Raw genomic sequence first — 17,549 nt, 5'->3', positions numbered from 1 at the left:
CTGGTGAAGTCCCTCACCAGGTTGAAGCGCAACCAACATATCTTCCATTGTACGCAGATGCAGGAACTCCTTCAACCAGGAAAGGAGCGTAGGGGGGGGAATGAGGATTTCATAGTCTGGGAATAATAGACCTTGCCGCTACCAACATGAAACCCAAAAGCCTATGGATAGGTTTCCTGAACTTGCGTGAGAATAAGGAGACACCTCCAACATCTATCAGACGTGGAAGGGTAAATTTCGTGAAGCAGAGTCAGAACTCTGTACCATCTAGAGAGATTTTTGTAATTAGTCTCCTGCACTTTAGAGGAAATGGAAAACTTATGACACATGTCGAAGGGAGATGACTACACACCCGGAGGGAAAGACACCCCCAGCTCCCTTTACCATCCCCCAACAAAGGCGGGCATAGTGCTCTCAGGACCCTCCATCAACATGTTGTACAACAGGGAGACAATGTGTGCAGGAGGCATAGAAGAAAGTCATAAATGTTTGAAAGGGAGAAGTGGTCTGTGAAGATCATGAATGTTTTTCAGAGAGGAGTATAAGTGGGAGTGTTGAGAATAGTGCCAGCGTGCACAGACAGAGTCAGGGCAAGGCAACTGGGCCAGCAATTCCGTACGGGGGAGGAGGGAGGAGACCAACATGACATGCCCAAAGCAGAGGACTGGACAGTCCGGGACCGCCAAGCAACCCCCCCCCCTCCACTTGGACCGGGACAATGTGCTGCGAGCGATATGTGGGGGCTTAGACGACCAGATGAACCTGTTAAAGGCCGGTCCTATAGAGGAGAAAAAGGATGTCGGAAGAATTCAGGGGACCGTATGAAAAAGATACAGTAAGCGGGGGAGGATATTCATTTTCAGCAGGTTGATACATTAAAGCCAGAGACCCCTAGCATCCCAACGCTCATAATGGGGATAAAGGGAAACCTTGAATGGGTACCATTATGGATAGTGAAAGGGGAGGAGAGCATACTGTTGACTCTAACCTGTGCCATGGGGCAGTTGTAAAGCGCCCGAATGCGGGTGAGCATAGCCTCCAAGAATCTCCAATCCACCCTATCAAAGGCCTTCTCCGCGTCTAGTGAGATCAACATCGGAGTTTGCGAGCGTTGGGCATGATGGATCGCGGAGAAAGCCTTCAGGGTGTTATCTCGGGCCTCCCTACAGGGGACAAAGCCCACCTGTTCAGGATGAACAAGGTCCCCCATGTACGGGTTCAGTCTGTTAGCTACCAGCTTAGCATATAGTTTAGCATCCGTGTTAAGCAGCGAGATTGGTCTGTAACTGGAGCAAAGCGCGTGATCATTGCCTTCCTTAGGAAGCACCGTAATATGCGCCTGGAGGAAGGACAGAGGGAAAGCGACACCAGGGGAGATAGAATTAAATGCTTTCAGAAGCTGCAGAGTCAACTCTGTTTTCAAGGCTTTGTAGAACCGAGCCATATAGCCGTCTGGGCCTTGGGCTTTTCCCTTCTGGAAGAGAGGAAATACCATTCTCCAATTCCTGTTCCGAGAAAAGAGCCTCGAGAAGGGCCACATCCTCGGTCGGAAGGGAGGGAAGTGCAGTTGCTGCAACGTATTGGGGTAGAGAGAGATGAGGAGAGGGTGACGGATGGGCCGAGTCTGGTGGGGGAGGTTTTAAAGGGAGCTATAGTTCTCCTTGAAAGTGGAAGCAATGTCAGCAGTAATATGGGTAACGATTCCTGAGGGGTTCTTAATAGCTAAAACATGCGAGGCTGCCTAACGCTCCTTCACCGCTCTCGCCAGAAGTCGACCCGCCTTATTCCCCCACTCGTAGAAGGAGCGCTGACCCAGTTGACGCAATCGCTGCTGCTTTGGAGGCTGATTTTGAGGTGGATTCCTGACCAAAAAACTTTGTGTGAGCTCAGCCTAATTGTCACCCCAATTCACTCTTGACTACTTCAACTCCCTTCTAATCGGTCTTCCCCTTGCTCAACTCTCCTCTCTACAATCTAATATAAAGCTTGAGAGTCTTCAGTAGTTGATACCCTTTTAATGGCTAACAAAAATGATGACAGATTGCAAGCTTTCGAGACTACTCGGGTCTCTTCATCAGGCATGGTATGACACAATTTCTGAAGGCATGCATATTTATACACTAAAAGAGGCACATGAAGGCAGTATGCACACAAATAAACTAGTTAAAAATACAAATTCAGTTCAATGGATGGCTCTCCGGGGATGGCTCTCTCTTTTTATGGTCCCTTTGATTGGTGATGTGATGCTTAGTCCTTATAGAAGGACATAAATCCATGCAACAGATTTAACCCCCTCTGGAATATGTCAAGGTAGTCATGAGTTTATACTCCCATACTCTTCTGTCTCTCTTAGGGTGAGTTCACACTACGTAAACGGCAGATTATTCTGCGGCGTATAAAGCAGTTCCATTCATTTCTATGGAAATGAATGGGTTGCTTTTTTCACTACGAGCACTCCCATTGAAGTGAATGGGATGTGTTGGCGTGTACGGCTAGCTCTGCTCATGCTGAGCCATACACGCAGCGCTTCCCATTCACTTCAATGGGAGTGCTCGTAGTGAAAAAAGCAGCCCATTCATTTCTATGGGGAGCGCTCGTATGCCGGCTCCCATAGAAATGAATGAGAACTGCTTTATACGCCGCTGATTCTGAACGTGTTTTACGTTCAGAATAAGCTGCCGTTTACGTAGTGTGAACTCGCCCTTAGATTTGAAATTTCTCCTTAAAACCAAAATCTTCATGTCATTGATGATATTATGATTTCGATTACAGAACTGTTTTGGCACAGGGAGGTCCATTCTCTTCTCTGTAATCATGTGGTGGTGTGAGTTCATCCACATTCTGAGTGTCTGCCCTGTCTTCTCTACATAAAGACCCCCCCATGGGGCAGTTGGTACATATTATTAAATACTAGCTATAGCCTGTGACTTCGTCTGCTGTCCCCTCATCCTTGCGCGATCCACCTTCAGCACGGCCCGTGGCCCCCCCCCCCTGGCCTTTTCCTTGAGGCCAGCATGGTCACCTCCCACAGCATTGTGGGCCAGGACCCCACGGCCCCGCTGCTGCACCTCTGGCCCTCCCCTTTCCCTCCACCTGCACCCCCAGCTCTCCCCTTACCCCCACCCGTGTCCCCGGCCCCCTTTCCCCCTCTAGAGTTACAGTCAGCTCCTACATCTACCTCTTCCCCCAGCACCACCCACCCATGACCTTGGTTACCCTCCCCCCCCTTTCCACATGTTCAATCTGCCCCCCCCCCCACTTGCCTTCTGCCCTCTGGTGTGAAACCTGACCCCCCTCTCTAACCCCTACCACCAGCACCTCCCCCAAACCAGCAACCCTCCCACCCCCTACTGATCACCCATGCCCCACCACCCCTCTCCCCCTTTAGCAAGCCGGCGATCCCTGTTCCCGCAACACAGCTGACTAAGACGGCATTTCCTCTGCGGCGCTGCTATGTTCGTGTTCCGCGCCGGCACCCAGAGCAAGCTCCGGGGCCGGCATCACGTTGCTATGGCAGCCGGGAGCCGTGCGCAGGGTCCCCGGGCTGTCGGTCTTTCGCTCCTACTGCAGCCTATGGCACGTAGCCTGCAGTAGAAGCACCGGTTTTATGCTATGCTATACCAGCGCTTCTATTGCAGGTTACGTAGCCTAGGCTGCAGTAGGAGCAAAAGACCGACAGGACGGGGACCCTGCGCAAGGCTCCCGGCTGCCATAGGAACATGACACCGGCCCCGGAGCTTGGTCCGGGTGCCGACGCGGAGAAGGAATATAGCGGAGAAGGAGCAGCGCAGTGCCCACGCACCGGCAGAGGACATCAGGACAGGTCAGCTGTGACTGAGGCGGCGTTAGGGTTAATGGAGACGATCGTTGCGGACACTGACCACCCCCCACCCCGCTGGACTCACCTTGTATGGTGTGTAGCCCGCAACATCTGCCGGTCCCGTGTAGCCGGCCGGCATGCCAGCAGTGTGTAGGCGGCCTGGGATGGCAGCGGCAGCTGGAGCATGTGGGCTGCCGCCATGTTGACTACGGTCTTCCCGGTCAATCGGCCCGCCCACACTTTGCCAGCAACGTATGGTGCTGCAGCGCTGGCTCCATAGCCCGCCCACACCCTGCCATGCACCAATAGGAGGTGCGTGGAAAGACCTGGGCTGGCGTAATGCCAGCTCCGACAGCAGAGCAGGAGAGAACTTTGGAGGTCGCGGTGGCGATTTGGGGTGAGTGACCCACATTTAAAGTAGCCTATTCTTCCTTCCTGGGCAATATGTCGGTGTGTGTGAAATTTCAACAAAATTCATTCAGCCGTTTGGCTGTGATTGAGGAACGAACATCCAAACATCCAAACACACAAACCCACAAACTGTTCCTGTTGTGGTTGGAGGTGACAGTGGGCTGCTAACAACCATATTCCTTAGATTACGTGTCTGTCTATAGCACAGGAGAGGGAGGTCTGGAAATATCTATTTTAGACGGTCGTCTTTTTGATATAGTGGATGTAGTTTGCATGTGATTCCTCTCAGCATCTCCAGGTGTGGTTTGTACGTGATGACCAGGGGCACCCGATTGTTTTCCTGTTTGGTATTGTATTTTAATAAGTCCAATCTTGGTATTCTGGTGGCCCTGGCTATTTTGGTTTTCAACTGTTCTTGGATGGTAACCCTGTCTCAAGAATGTATTTTTGAGGCCACAAAGGTGTTTGTCCGTATCTACAGGGTCTGAACATATGCGATGGTATCTTATAGCCTGGCTGTAGACAATGGAGTTCTTTATTTGCTTGGGATGAAAGCTATCCCATCTTAGGTAGATTGGGCGGTCAATTGGCTTCCAATACAGCGATGTCTCAACTTTGTCGCTCTGTATCTTGATGACTGTGTCCATGAAGTTTATTGCAGTAAAGGAGTAATTGAGCGACAGTTTGATGGTAGGATGGAACTGATTGAAATGTTCATGGAAGGTTTTCAGCTGTTGTTCCGACCCAGTCCAAAGGAATAGGATATCATCAATGAAATGGTAGTAGGCCAGAGGCTTGGTGGTGCAGGTGGATAGAAAGTCACTCTCAAGCGTGGCTATGAACAGATTAGCGTACTGTGGCATTTTACTCCCCATTGCGGTGCCGGTCTGCTGTAGGTAGATGCAGTCACCAAAGAAAAAGTAATTATGGGTGAGGATGAATTTTGTGAGTTTCACCACAGCTTCAGCATTCATAGCTTGCTTTTCCACAACAACCTGGCAGGCATTTACACCGTCCTGGTGTGGGATGTTGGAGTACAAGGATTTTAAATCCATGGTGACCAGGATGGTTCCCTCTGGAAGGGGACCTACAACCTATTCTGAATGCAGTGGCCAGGCTGATCTATCAGTCTAAACGCTACAGTGATGGCTCCAGTTTGTGTCAATCACTACATTGACTTCTTATCCAATGCAGTATACAATATAAACTTATCACCCTCAATCACAAGGCTGCACCTGCCTACATTTCCTCCCTCATCTCTGTCTATCGTCCAACCCGTGCTCCCTGTTCACTCAGTTACCTAAGACTAACATCCTCTATTATCAGACCTTCCACTCTGGTATCCAATCCTTCTTCCAAGTTGCACCACTTCCCTGGAATGCTTTAGCCTGGACAATCAGATTAATTTCCAATTTCTACAGCTTCAAGCGCAAACTAAAGACCCATCTTTTCAGACAGGCCTATCACAATTCCTATTCTAAACCCTTCCACAATTAGAATACCGAATGATCTCTCCTCTGTTCACGCTCGCACATCTTTACACATCTTTAATCTCAAGTGACTGACAGGTCAAGATTTCCTTTTGTTGCCATTTTGTTTTATTTTCTGTATATTTTCAACCCTATCAATAAACCTTGACCAAGTGTCACCCATATACTCCTGTTTGGACTGGTTTTGATAAGCCGTGTCCTTTGACACCAGCAAAGGCAATTCCAAATATAATTTCTTATGTAATTCCTGAGTTGCAGTACAACTGGTAAAAATAGGGTTGCAAAGCATGAAGGAAGCGTCCTTTTTATACGAATGAACTGAAAACGGTGCCTTTATTGTTACTCAATTGTCCATTTCTTTAAACACACAATTCTGAACAGCTCCTCTTAGCATTTATCTTAGGCAGTTTAAAGCTTCTCTGTAAAATTCTTTAATTCGCCTCCCAACTTCCAAGCCATTTGTTTTCCAATTTCTTTCATTAAACCATGCTGGCTGTCTATTATGTTTTGCATGTGGCAGAGGGGGTGGAAGGCGTGGAGGACCGGAGATGCCTCAGTCCAACTTATTTATTATAAGTCATACCAGTTTTAAGGAATGGGTTATACAGAAAATCTACATCAGTTCCTGACTGATATGGATTTACATTCAGGAACATTGGCATATGCCTGATTTGTTAAGGAGTTGGAGCCTCTTGATAAATGAGATGCACCTTGCACATTTCGTACACTGGTCTTAATATATCTGCTCCATTGTTTAGCGGTACTCATCAGTGTTGCAGTATGCAAACATTAACACCAACTTGTATAAAGTGGTCACTTTGTCATTGTTCTGTCCTCCCTATGTGTGTGGGGTATAGGTTGACAGGCAGCTAAACTCCTTCCCAGTAACTCATGCACTCTGGAGAGGTGTCCAAACTTTGCTTTTATTTACAAGGGATAGGGTGAAACTGGGGAACAGAAAACAGTACATTGCAGTTACAATGGGCATGTGGTAATCTTCCATGACACAAACTGTATACATATTACTATGGCAGACATACATGTGACAATCTTCTATGACATGGCTATGCAGGCATTACTATTACATAACAGCACACTATGACACAAACTGTACATGTATCTTGCTGGAAGGAACATCAGATATGTAACATTGTGGTAGTGGGGAGGTAATAGACATCTATGATGTGTATGGTTACATGTGGTCTGGAATGGGAGCTGGGTCTGGCTCAATGAGCATGGTCTACTAGCTAGAACAACTATAGATAGAAATTATGCTAGGGAGTGTGGAAACATAACAATATACGTAATACATGAAGGTATAGTGCTGGGTATAGCTATTACATACCAACGATGCTACTTAAGGCCCAAGTCTTGGAGAAAGTATAAGATGATGTGGCAGGGTCCATGCCTGAAGTAAAAAAGACTAACTACAGTGTAGCCTGGTGATGACACCAGGTTGTGGGAAGGAACTACGGTGGCTCTAGTGGGACACATAGGAAAAGGTATGGTGGTTTGCAATTTGCACAATGGCCACTAGGTGGAGCTATGACAGGTAATATGAGATACCTGCTGGAGGCATAACAGTCATGGTCCAGGAGAATGCGCACATCACTAATCCCCAGGAGGTCAGGTTGTGTACAGAATAGTTGACAGCTCTTACCTGAATCAAAAGTGTCCCTGTGGAAGGTTAGCCACTAACATAGCTTAAAGGGGTTGTCCAGGATAAACAGAAATTCCAACATTAATCCAAACACCCTCACCCCGCCCACTTTCTAAATTACAGTTTTATCAAAAATGTAAAGTTACTAATATGTGACTGCGCACAGGGAAATTTTCAGATTATCCGGTGACGATCCGTTTCCAGGAACGGAACATCATTTCTACTCTTCCTTCTCCACCCCATCATACTTACCGTTCCCCACAGAAGGAAGTCTGTACAGGAAGAAGATGGGTAAGTAGAATGGGGTAGGGTGGGTGGGCTGAATAAGTTGGGGAGGGCTAGTTGTGAGCAGAATAGCTAGTGAGACATGGAGGGGGTGTTAGAGAGGGAGGGGGATGGAGTGTGAGAGCCTACAACTACCATAATACATTGTATTAGCTAAGGAAGCAGGAAACTACACCATGCAAACAAATGTAGAAGATGCTAGGCGCTCCTAGAGAAACCCAGAACTTGCTCAAAACACTGCTAAAGGTATTTGGGTGCACTTATTATCCCATTAATATGTCGCAAGCACACTGTGTACCTGCAGCATTGGCTAATAGAGAGCAGCCAGCGCAGGGAGCTGCAGCTACTGATAGAGGACCGACAGGGGGCCCCTGCAAGTGCTGGGGACCTCGGCAATTGCCCTGCCAATCGACTCGACCTGCGTTTTGTTAGGTCCGGGCCCTGCTAAGCGCGGGGCCCTGGGTGGTTGCCCGGCTCGCCCGGCCCTGGATCCGCCCCTGCTTGTCTCCTGATGTGAGGCAATATATCTCTCCCTATTCTCCTCCCAGAGTGATATCATTAGGGATAGCAGTCCAGCCTTCCATCCTAGAAACCAAATAACTAAGAACAGTCATAACTCCTTGCTAGATGATTATAGTGTCAGGTCAGGGATATGATGGGTTTCGTGGTGAGGTCTCCAAGGATGACACCCTAATCCCCAGTTCAGTGTCTGTGGAGAACCGCTGAACCCTGCTGCACCACTCAGCGCTGCTGCATCAGAGATGCGCTGAACCCTGCTGCACACTCAGCTATGCTGCATCAGAGAGCTGAGTGTGCAGCAGGGTTCAGCGGTTCTCCATGGTAGCAGTGCTGGCTGTGCGCTCAGCTGGCTGCATCTCCGGAGTAGCCGAGCTGAGCGCACGTCCAGCACTGCTACATCTCGGCATAGGAATGCATTGACCAGCGTTGATTGGCCAAATGTCATACAGAGTACAGCATTCGGCCAATCAACGCTGGTTCTGCTGGAGGAGGCGGAGTCTAAGATCGGTCCACAGTAGTCTCCATTCTGGTCTGATCTTAGACTCCACCTCCTCACAGACGAGCCTCCAGCAGAACCAGCATCGATTGGCCGAATGCTGTACTCTGTATGGCATTCGGCCAATCAATGCTGGTCAATGCATTCCTATGGGAAAAAGTCAGCTCGTGCATATCGCAAGCTGACAGGGATCCCGACCAGATAGAGCCCCAAAGAGCTGTGTGAGTGACATTTCCCCCTAAATAAAGGTAATCCCTAGCTAACCCTGCCTGTACATCTATCCCTGTCTCACAGTCACATAGTTCACAGTCTCATATTACCCGAATCTGAAATCGACCATTCGTATAAATGGGAGGTCACCTGATTTTGCCAGCCAATTACTTTTTCCGATTTTTTTTCGATGCCTCCGTTATCGTAGTTGCTTTCCCACCTCCCCTGTGCAGTTATTGGTGCAAAAAAACGCGCCAGGGAAGGTGGGAGGGGATATGAATTTCTAGTGCGTTTGCCTCGTGGTATTCAATTGGAATCGAATACCTCGAACGGCCTGATATTAGATGGAACAGTGTTCGCTCATCTCTAGTCTAGACCTAAAGGAGGTTTCTGCATTCAGAAAGCATGAGATCCATGGCTTTGATAGAACACAGTAACATGGGAATAGGACATATATTTTTATTAGGAAAACTCTCCATGTAACAGATATGACAAACCCCATAATGATGGTTCTGAGACGCCGCTGCTGCTACGTGCGGTCCTCATGTAATACCTGCGCTAAGCCGCACGGTGGCAGCACTGTCTTCACGGTGAAGCTGTGGGTGGTCTACGTGAATTCGGCTGTACGGTCCCCGAGCCCTCGGTACACGGTGACGGGCGGCCAGAGCGTTGTGTCCTGGACACCTGCGGACACAAGTCAATGGGAAGCTAACCCGGGCCGCGCTGCCCATCTCTGCTCGTCACTGCTGAGGTAGATGGGCCGGGGAGATCTGAGGCGATGGATCCAGATTATGCCGCATTTGAGAGCTCTCTATACACTGAATTCAAAGACTTCTGCAAGAAAATCAGCGATGCCTACAAGGAACTTAAGGAGGACCTGACCCCGTATAAGGATGATCGCTACTACAGGTACTGCATGGGCAGATGTGGCACTGCCCGTCTGATGTGTGTGGTGTAGGAGCCGCATTGTGAGGAGGGGGCATGCAGTGATGTCAGATGCAGGTGACATGGCAGCTTCTCCGGAGTGACATCAGCGCCTTCATGTGCTCCCTGCTGCTTGTGATTGTGGGACCCAGCAGGTGCTTTGTGGCTGGCCTGTGCCCTGCAGGTGGGCTGCTGGCCTGCTCTATGGTGGCTATTATAGGGGTTTAGTAAATCTCATATTAAAGGGAATGTATGGTGTATTGTTACAGTTAAAGGGATTATGTGGGAGAGTAAAGTGCTGGCAGTGCATTCACTGGATGCCCAGTCTTACAGCTATAGATGGTGGGGTAGTCACCTGCGTCTGCCTACCCTACTGACCCTTCACAACCAGTCACATGACCAGCTCCACCCTACTCTATGGAAGAGGAACTGAAGTAGAGCAGAGACAGTGACATCACAGTGACATCATAGTGGCGGTGACCTAGCTGTTTGCCTTATATGGATCTCAACTATATATAATAACTAGCAATCTGAAAAGAGAATTGTTTTAGGACTTTCTTAGGCTGGGTTCACACTACGGACAGGCCCAGTGGCCCCATCCACACCACATCCTCAGCAGTGTATTAGTGGGATTACTCAGAATCTTATTCACTCTGCACATACTGGAAATGGAGCGGTTTTTCGCCGCAGTGTTTCCTCAGTAGCAAAAGCACTGCGTTTTTACAATGTAGGGCTTTAGGCTAAAGCACCATGGGACGACCCGCAGCAATAAAATGCTGCAGGAAAAACCGCAGCGACAACGCATCACAGTTCTTCCCACAGCGCTTTAAACAGAAAGAGTTTGCAGAGTTCTCCTCCACGAACTTTACATGACAATTATATGTATGGGGAAACTGCCGTTGTTTCCGTAGGTATAATTGGCATGATGCGATTACCAAAACCACGCCTGTTTTGGAAATCGCAGTGTGTCTGCACCATTTTTTTGTCCAAGTTTGTGCCCGTGCAAAAAAAAAACTATTTCACGGCGGAGAGGCTTCATACAGACACCAGCGATTTGCTTTAAAAACCAACTGAAATGAATGGATTTTTAAACTGACCGCCAGCAAGCCGCCCTCAAGCAATTTTTCTTGGCTTTTTGGCGGAATCTCAAAGGGCAGACATCAGTGCAAGTGTAAATTGCACATGACTGCTGACACTAACAGAGCAGAACATACATGTGTTTGGGGGGTTGGGCAAGAGAGATGCTGACCAGACAACGGTTTAAGCAGCATTACCCTTCGTTCACATCTTCATTTGGTAATCCGTTCGGGGAGTTCGCATGGGGACCCCCTGAACGAAATACTAAACGCAATTGCAAGCACTGTGCAGTAAAAGCACACGGACCCCATAGACTATAATGGAGTCCGTGTGCTTGCCATACGCTGCCCACATGAATCATGCAGACAGGAAAGTAGATTGTGAACTACTTTCCTGTCCGCATAATCCCTGCGGAGATCTGGCGGCAAGTACACGGACCCCATTATAGTCTATGGAGTCCGTGTGCTTTCACTGGCACACCGCTTGCAGTTGCGTTCGGTATTCCGTTCGGGGGGGGTCCTCATACAGACTCCCCTGGATGGAATACCAACGCAGATGTGAACAAGGTCTTACAATCACTAATGCAAATCACTAACCAAATTGTGAACAATGCCTAAAGATGGTGTCACACTATGTACCTGTCCTGTCCCTGACCATCGGTGTTTACTTCTTTGTACGTGAAATTCTGATTAATTTCACCTATATATACGCTGTGTGGTAAGGATAATGACACACTATGTACCCGGGTGCAGCTATAGCTACATCCAGTCCCTGGCCGCTGGTTCTTTCACTTAGTGAAACACTGATTATTTCATCTGCATTAAATTATTGGCCCTGTGGTAACATTAAAACCGCACCTTCAGTAATGCTATACAGCTGAACTGAATCAGTGTATGGTAACATCACAGGTTTATAGTGTCGCCAACCTAACAGGAAAAAACGTGCCATCATTAAAGGGGCTCTATCATCAGATTTGAGTGATTTGAGATACACATATCCCTGAATAGCGTTTAAGGTCCTGCTAATCGTTTTGGAAAAGACCACCCCATTTTAATGTATTACCGTAAAAACTTATATGTAAATGAATCCTACCGTGCACCATGGGCGTTCCGTGCACCCCTCACGTCATTCTTTGTTCACGCCCTCCTTTCGGTTCTTCTCTGTAAGACCTCCTCCTCTTCCTTGCGATGCATTGCCTCCAACTGTCTTTATTCCCACCGGTTTTCATCGAAGTCTCACGCATCGCAGTAGCGCTCTCTCCGGAGCCATTTTTCTGTGGAGAACGGTGCGAATGTACTGCGCATGCGCAGTACGGTCCTGCCGTTCTCCACACAAAAATGGCGCCGGAGCATGGAGGGAGTGCTACTGCGCATATGCGAGATTTCGATGAAAACCGGTGGGAATAAAGACAGTTGGAAGCTGTGAATCGCTTTTACGTTAATGTATTAAAACGGGGTGGTCTTTTCCAAAACGATTAGCAGGACCTGAATAGCCTTTTTAAAGGCTATTCAGGGATATGTGTAACTCAAGAGCTGAAATGAATCAGTGTTTCACATACTGAGACGTGAATATGCATCAGGATTGCCATGTGGCACCACCCTACCTATCCAATGCAGTTCTAGGGTCACAGGTTTTGTCACTAATAAGCTGATTAATTCCAAGTTATTTCTCATTATTGAAGGTAAAGACACTATGGGACATATTTCTGACATATTACTCACACTAGTCTATATGGCCCTGGAGCTGGTGGAGGGTGTGCCTCAGGGAAATGTATGCCAACTGTTTGGGGCAAAGTGGTGCAGACTTTAAAAAGTCGCATTTTTATGTGTAAAAAAAAACCCCCTGGCATTCAAGGCATAAGAACTCTGCCCTTATGTACTTGAATATACACTCACCGGCCACTTTATTAGGTACACCATGCTAGTAACGGGTTGGACCCCCTTTTGCCTTCAGAACTGCCTCAATTCTTCGTGGCATAGATTCAACAAGGTGCTGGAAGCATTCCTCAGAGATTTTGGTCCATATTGACATGATGGCATCACACAGTTGCCGCAGATTTGTCGGCTGCACATCCATGATGCGAATCTCCCGTTCCACCACATCCCAAAGATGCTCTATTGGATTGAGATCTGGTGACTGTGGAGGCCATTGGAGTACAGTGAACTCATTGTCATGTTCAAGAAACCAGTCTGAGATGATTCCAGCTTTATGACATGGCGCATTATCCTGCTGAAAGTAGCCATCAGATGTTGGGTACATTGTGGTCATAAAGGGATGGACATGGTCAGCAACAATACTCAGGTAGGCTTTGGCATTGCAACGATGCTCAATTGGTACCAAGGGGCCCAAAGAGTGCCAAGAAAATATTCCCCACACCATGACACCACCACCACCAGCCTGAACCGTTACCGATACAAGGCAGGATGGATCCATGCTTTCATGTTGTTGACGCCAAATTCTGACCCTACCATCCGAATGTCGCAGCAGAAATCGAGACTCATCAGACCAGGCAACGTTTTTCCAATCTTCAATTGTCCAATTTCGATGAGCTTGTGCAAATTGTAGCCTCAGTTTCCTGTTCTTAGCTGAAAGGAGTGGCACCCGGTGTGGTCTTCTGCTGCTGTAGCCCATCTGCCTCAAAGTTCGACGTACTGTGCGTTCAGAGATGCTCTTCTGGCTACCTTGGTTGTAACGGGTGGCTATTTGAGTCACTGTTGCCTTTCTATCAGCTCGAACCAGTCTGGCCATTCTCCTCTGACCTCTGGCATCAACAACGCATTTCCGCCCACAGAACTGCCACTCACTGGATGTTTTTTCTTTTTCGGACCATTCTCTGTAAACCCTAGAGATGGTTGTGCGTGAAAATCCCAGTAGATCAGCAGTTTCTGAAATACTCAGACCAGCCCTTCTGGCACCAACAACCATGCCACGTTCAAAGGCACTCAAATCACCTTTCTTCCCCATACTGATGCTCGGTTTGAACTGCAGGAGATTGTCTTGACATGTCTACATGCCTAAATGCACTGAGTTGCCGCCATGTGATTGGCTGATTAGAAATTAAGTGTTAACGAGCAGTTGGACAGGTGTACCTAATAAAGTGGCCAGTGAGTGTAGTTATACCTGCAGTCAGTTGTGAGGACACAGGAGCCGTCACTATTAAGTAAGTGAATCATTGATTAATTCCAGATTATTTCTCATCACTATGATGAAACGCACTATGGGGAGCATCTATGAAGCGTTATTAGCACCAATCTTCATAACCCTGGAGTTGATGGAGGGTGTATCTTATGTACATCTCCGCATAAATGATACCTGGAGGGGGATGTACACCAGCTCATAGCTGACATACATATCCCACATCATTTATACCACACTTCTGGAGGAAATGATGATAAATTTGGAGGGGCCTGTGCCCACACCCTGTGCCCACACCCTTGCCACAATTGGTTTTGGGAAAGTAGTGAAAGCAATGCAGAAGTGTGATATTTTATGTTTGCTAATGGGAACAAAATGTACATGAACTCATCTATTCGGAGGAGACATTAGACCTCTACTATCTATATCACATGGAAACAAATCCTCCTACAGGTTTTTAGGGAAGGGTTTATGGGTTTGTAAGTCCAACAGAGATGCAAAATGATGTAGCTCAGAACTATTTATTGGCTCCTTTAGACAACAAATAAAAACACATAAACAGAACTAATGAAATAAAAACCTAAATATCTGGTGATCAGGGAATGTGAGGGGATGAATGCTCCAAATATTGGAAGTTACAACTTAGCCTAAACATTCCAACATACCATAAACTGGAGCACCATTATTACTGGTTTCTATTCAGACTAGGTAGTAGAGATGCAGTTTTGTGCTCTGTTGGATGTCTATACCCTTTTGCCAGCGCCTCTCGGATATCTCCTCACATACCAAAGCCTTGGATCTCTGCAGAGATAGTATTGCTACATGGAAGTCGCTTAGGAAGAATTTCCAGCTCACTTATAGGGTGTCCAAACATTTACCGCTCTGGTCGCACCTGAACTTTAAGCCTGGTAGAGAAAATGAATGACCGGGAATAATGGTGGTACGACTCCTGCTTCATCCTAATGAACTCAGATGGTTGACTATGGAAGAGTTGGTGTCCCAGTATGATCTAAGCCGTTTCCAGCAGATCCAGTCCATGCAGATTGCAATTTTCTTTAATAAAGTGTTGAATGATGTCGGGGTGCTAAGGTTCTCGCCAGGGACATCCTTTCAATCTTGGGAGAAGCGGATGAAGATCAGGGAGGGTGGCAGTAAAATCTTGGCAGGATGGGCTTTGGTACATAAACGTGGTTAATGAAGTGCATTGTGTATAGGGTGATCTATGCTTTTGATCTTCCTAGGGGTCAGTGGCTGCCACATAGGCTCACATTCTGCCTGGAGTGCTCTATCGGAAAAAAAAAACCCAATCTTTGTCATGGCCTTTGGAGCTGTGCACAGTCCAAGAGCTACCAGGGGCAGGCTAAGGATTTTCTTTTATTTTGACATATCTAGCTGATCATGAGTTGTCCCCATTCACCATTACTGATGGTAACTGGCCGAGCCATTGAAGGACACTTTGGGTAGGCTTGAGAGTGACCTAGGGCTGGGAGGGTTAAGGGATTTATAGTTTGGGTACTACTTCGGGGTAATCTCCAAGTGCGAACAGGACTTTATTTTTCAAAATAATCCGGCTATTCCTTATTTTTATTTCCTCCTGGAGATTCAAGAGCATGATGAGACCACCAGGGAGGCCAATAGTATCTACTATCAATGCCATTCCATGTGGATTGTCCCTACATAGACAGTTACAAAAATATGTTCAAAGTCTTCCAGCCTGCCCGAGACACCGCAGTCATCTCTTGTCGCTACTTTCAGATATTTCGTGGGAAAAAGACTGATTATTATAGTTGTTAGGCAGGGTTCACACTAGCGTCGGTATCCGATGCTAATGTCTGTGCAAGATTTTAGCATCGGTTACTAGCTGTGTCTGTTACAATTTGCATTATGTTAAATGGGACATCATGTAGTGTCCGTTACTAAAATCTTAAGACATTAGCATCGGTCACTAGCTGTCGGACACTGACGCTAGTGTGAACACCCCCTTAGTGTTTTGTACAGTAATGTTCCACATGAAGCAGGGATTAGCACATCACCAACAGGATTCTTTGGTTTTGACTATTCTGCAAGAATTTATTTTGGAATCTTTACGTCTTATTTGAAGGCATACCGGTAATTATTTCAAGTATGATGGGTAGTTTTATGAGAATGAAAGTGACCGGAACTTTTCCATCCTGTATAAGGCTTCCTTTTGAATGGATCTGTGGCAGTATAAGAGAGATTGACCCCTCCAATGTTCTATAAACAGTTCAATGATGACTTGATCCTCATCCAGTCTGGCACTAAGGAGGAACTGGGTCTTTTTCATCTATGAGATTAATTCTTATACTCGGGGATGACTTTTCACCCTCCAGTGGGATCCTTGTAAGATGGCGTGCTTTGATATTATGATCAGGAGGTTATTAAGACTGAACACAAACTATGTCATTGACTATAATGAATGGAAGAAGAACATTTCCTATAGTCAGAAGTGGCACATCATAGTGACGGCTAATCTAAGATTTTGCAGTATAGATTTTTTCTTTTTACATAAAGGCTATCCTGTCAGTATTGTTGATGATTCTATCAAAAGGGCAGAGGCAGATGGACGGGCTAAAAGAAAGGTCCAATATCCATTAATGAGGGAACTGGGGTTATTGGTTAACAGTTCCCCTTTTGTTTTGTGTAACAATATCCAGTACACGTATGCCGGCACCCATAGAAGTCAATTGGATCTGTTTTAACACCGCTCATTCTGAACGAGATTACGTTCAGTATGAGTGTAGCGTATACTCAGTGTGAAGGCTAACGTTGTTAGCTTTTTCCCACAATGCTTGGCCAGTAGCAAAGCATTGTGGGAAATAATCACCAATCTGGATCCCACCTAAAAAGTTCGTGTTCGGAATTCCGATCGCGATCGTGTAATTTTCTCGATCACCAATTGGAATCCGATCTTTTCCGAACATGATCGCTCATCCCTACTTGTGACAAGATTCAGTGTCTAATTAGATTGCATCTGTTAGCATTTACATATGTACATGAGATATGGATGCATTATTATGTTTTTTTTTTAACAACAAAAATAGCAACAGACACACTCGGAAATCTTGTAGAAAACGTTCCCAGGAATGTGTCTGTTGTGTTGCAGAGGGTGGTCCCTCTCCATATTTATGCCTATGAATTTGGAAAGCTCCTGTACGTGTAATGTATAGGTGTTCCAATGTTCTTTCCATACAGTATGTCTGGCATTGAGTGATTGATGTTCTTCAATCCTTGGTCACCCTGCCTGTGACTACTGCAGGCGGCTAGTGACCTCAGATGTCATGTGCCATATTTATTTGCATTATGGCTCAGCCACTGCTTATCAGCCACAGTCGTGTGCCTAACGCTTGTGAGCTGGATTAGCAGGGGATTAAACTGGTAAGTAGTGTTAAGTAGTGTTCATTTATTATTTTATAGCACTTGAGTCTCTTTAAGATGAGAATATCTTACCCCTTCCCATGGTGGCAAAATCTCACATTTTCAGTTTTCCTTCCTGCCTTGTAA

At 46.8% G+C, this 17,549-nt stretch overlaps 1 protein-coding gene across 1 annotated transcript in view; it reads left to right on the top strand.

Moving 5' to 3' along the window:
- Positions 1 to 9,485: 9,485 nt before the first annotated feature.
- Positions 9,486 to 17,549, top strand: part of TMEM181 (transmembrane protein 181) — a 45,578-nt gene continuing 37,514 nt past the window's right edge. Inside the window, exon 1 of the mRNA XM_075267704.1 lies at positions 9,486 to 9,800. Coding sequence (XP_075123805.1) covers positions 9,670 to 9,800 — 131 coding nt within the window. The 5' untranslated portion in view covers positions 9,486 to 9,669. The remainder of the gene's footprint in view (positions 9,801 to 17,549) is intronic.

Source organism: Leptodactylus fuscus, chromosome 3 (genome assembly GCF_031893055.1).
Source record: "Leptodactylus fuscus isolate aLepFus1 chromosome 3, aLepFus1.hap2, whole genome shotgun sequence".
NCBI lineage: Eukaryota > Metazoa > Chordata > Amphibia > Anura > Leptodactylidae > Leptodactylus > Leptodactylus fuscus.
This window is presented reverse-complemented; position numbering and strand designations above follow the sequence as displayed.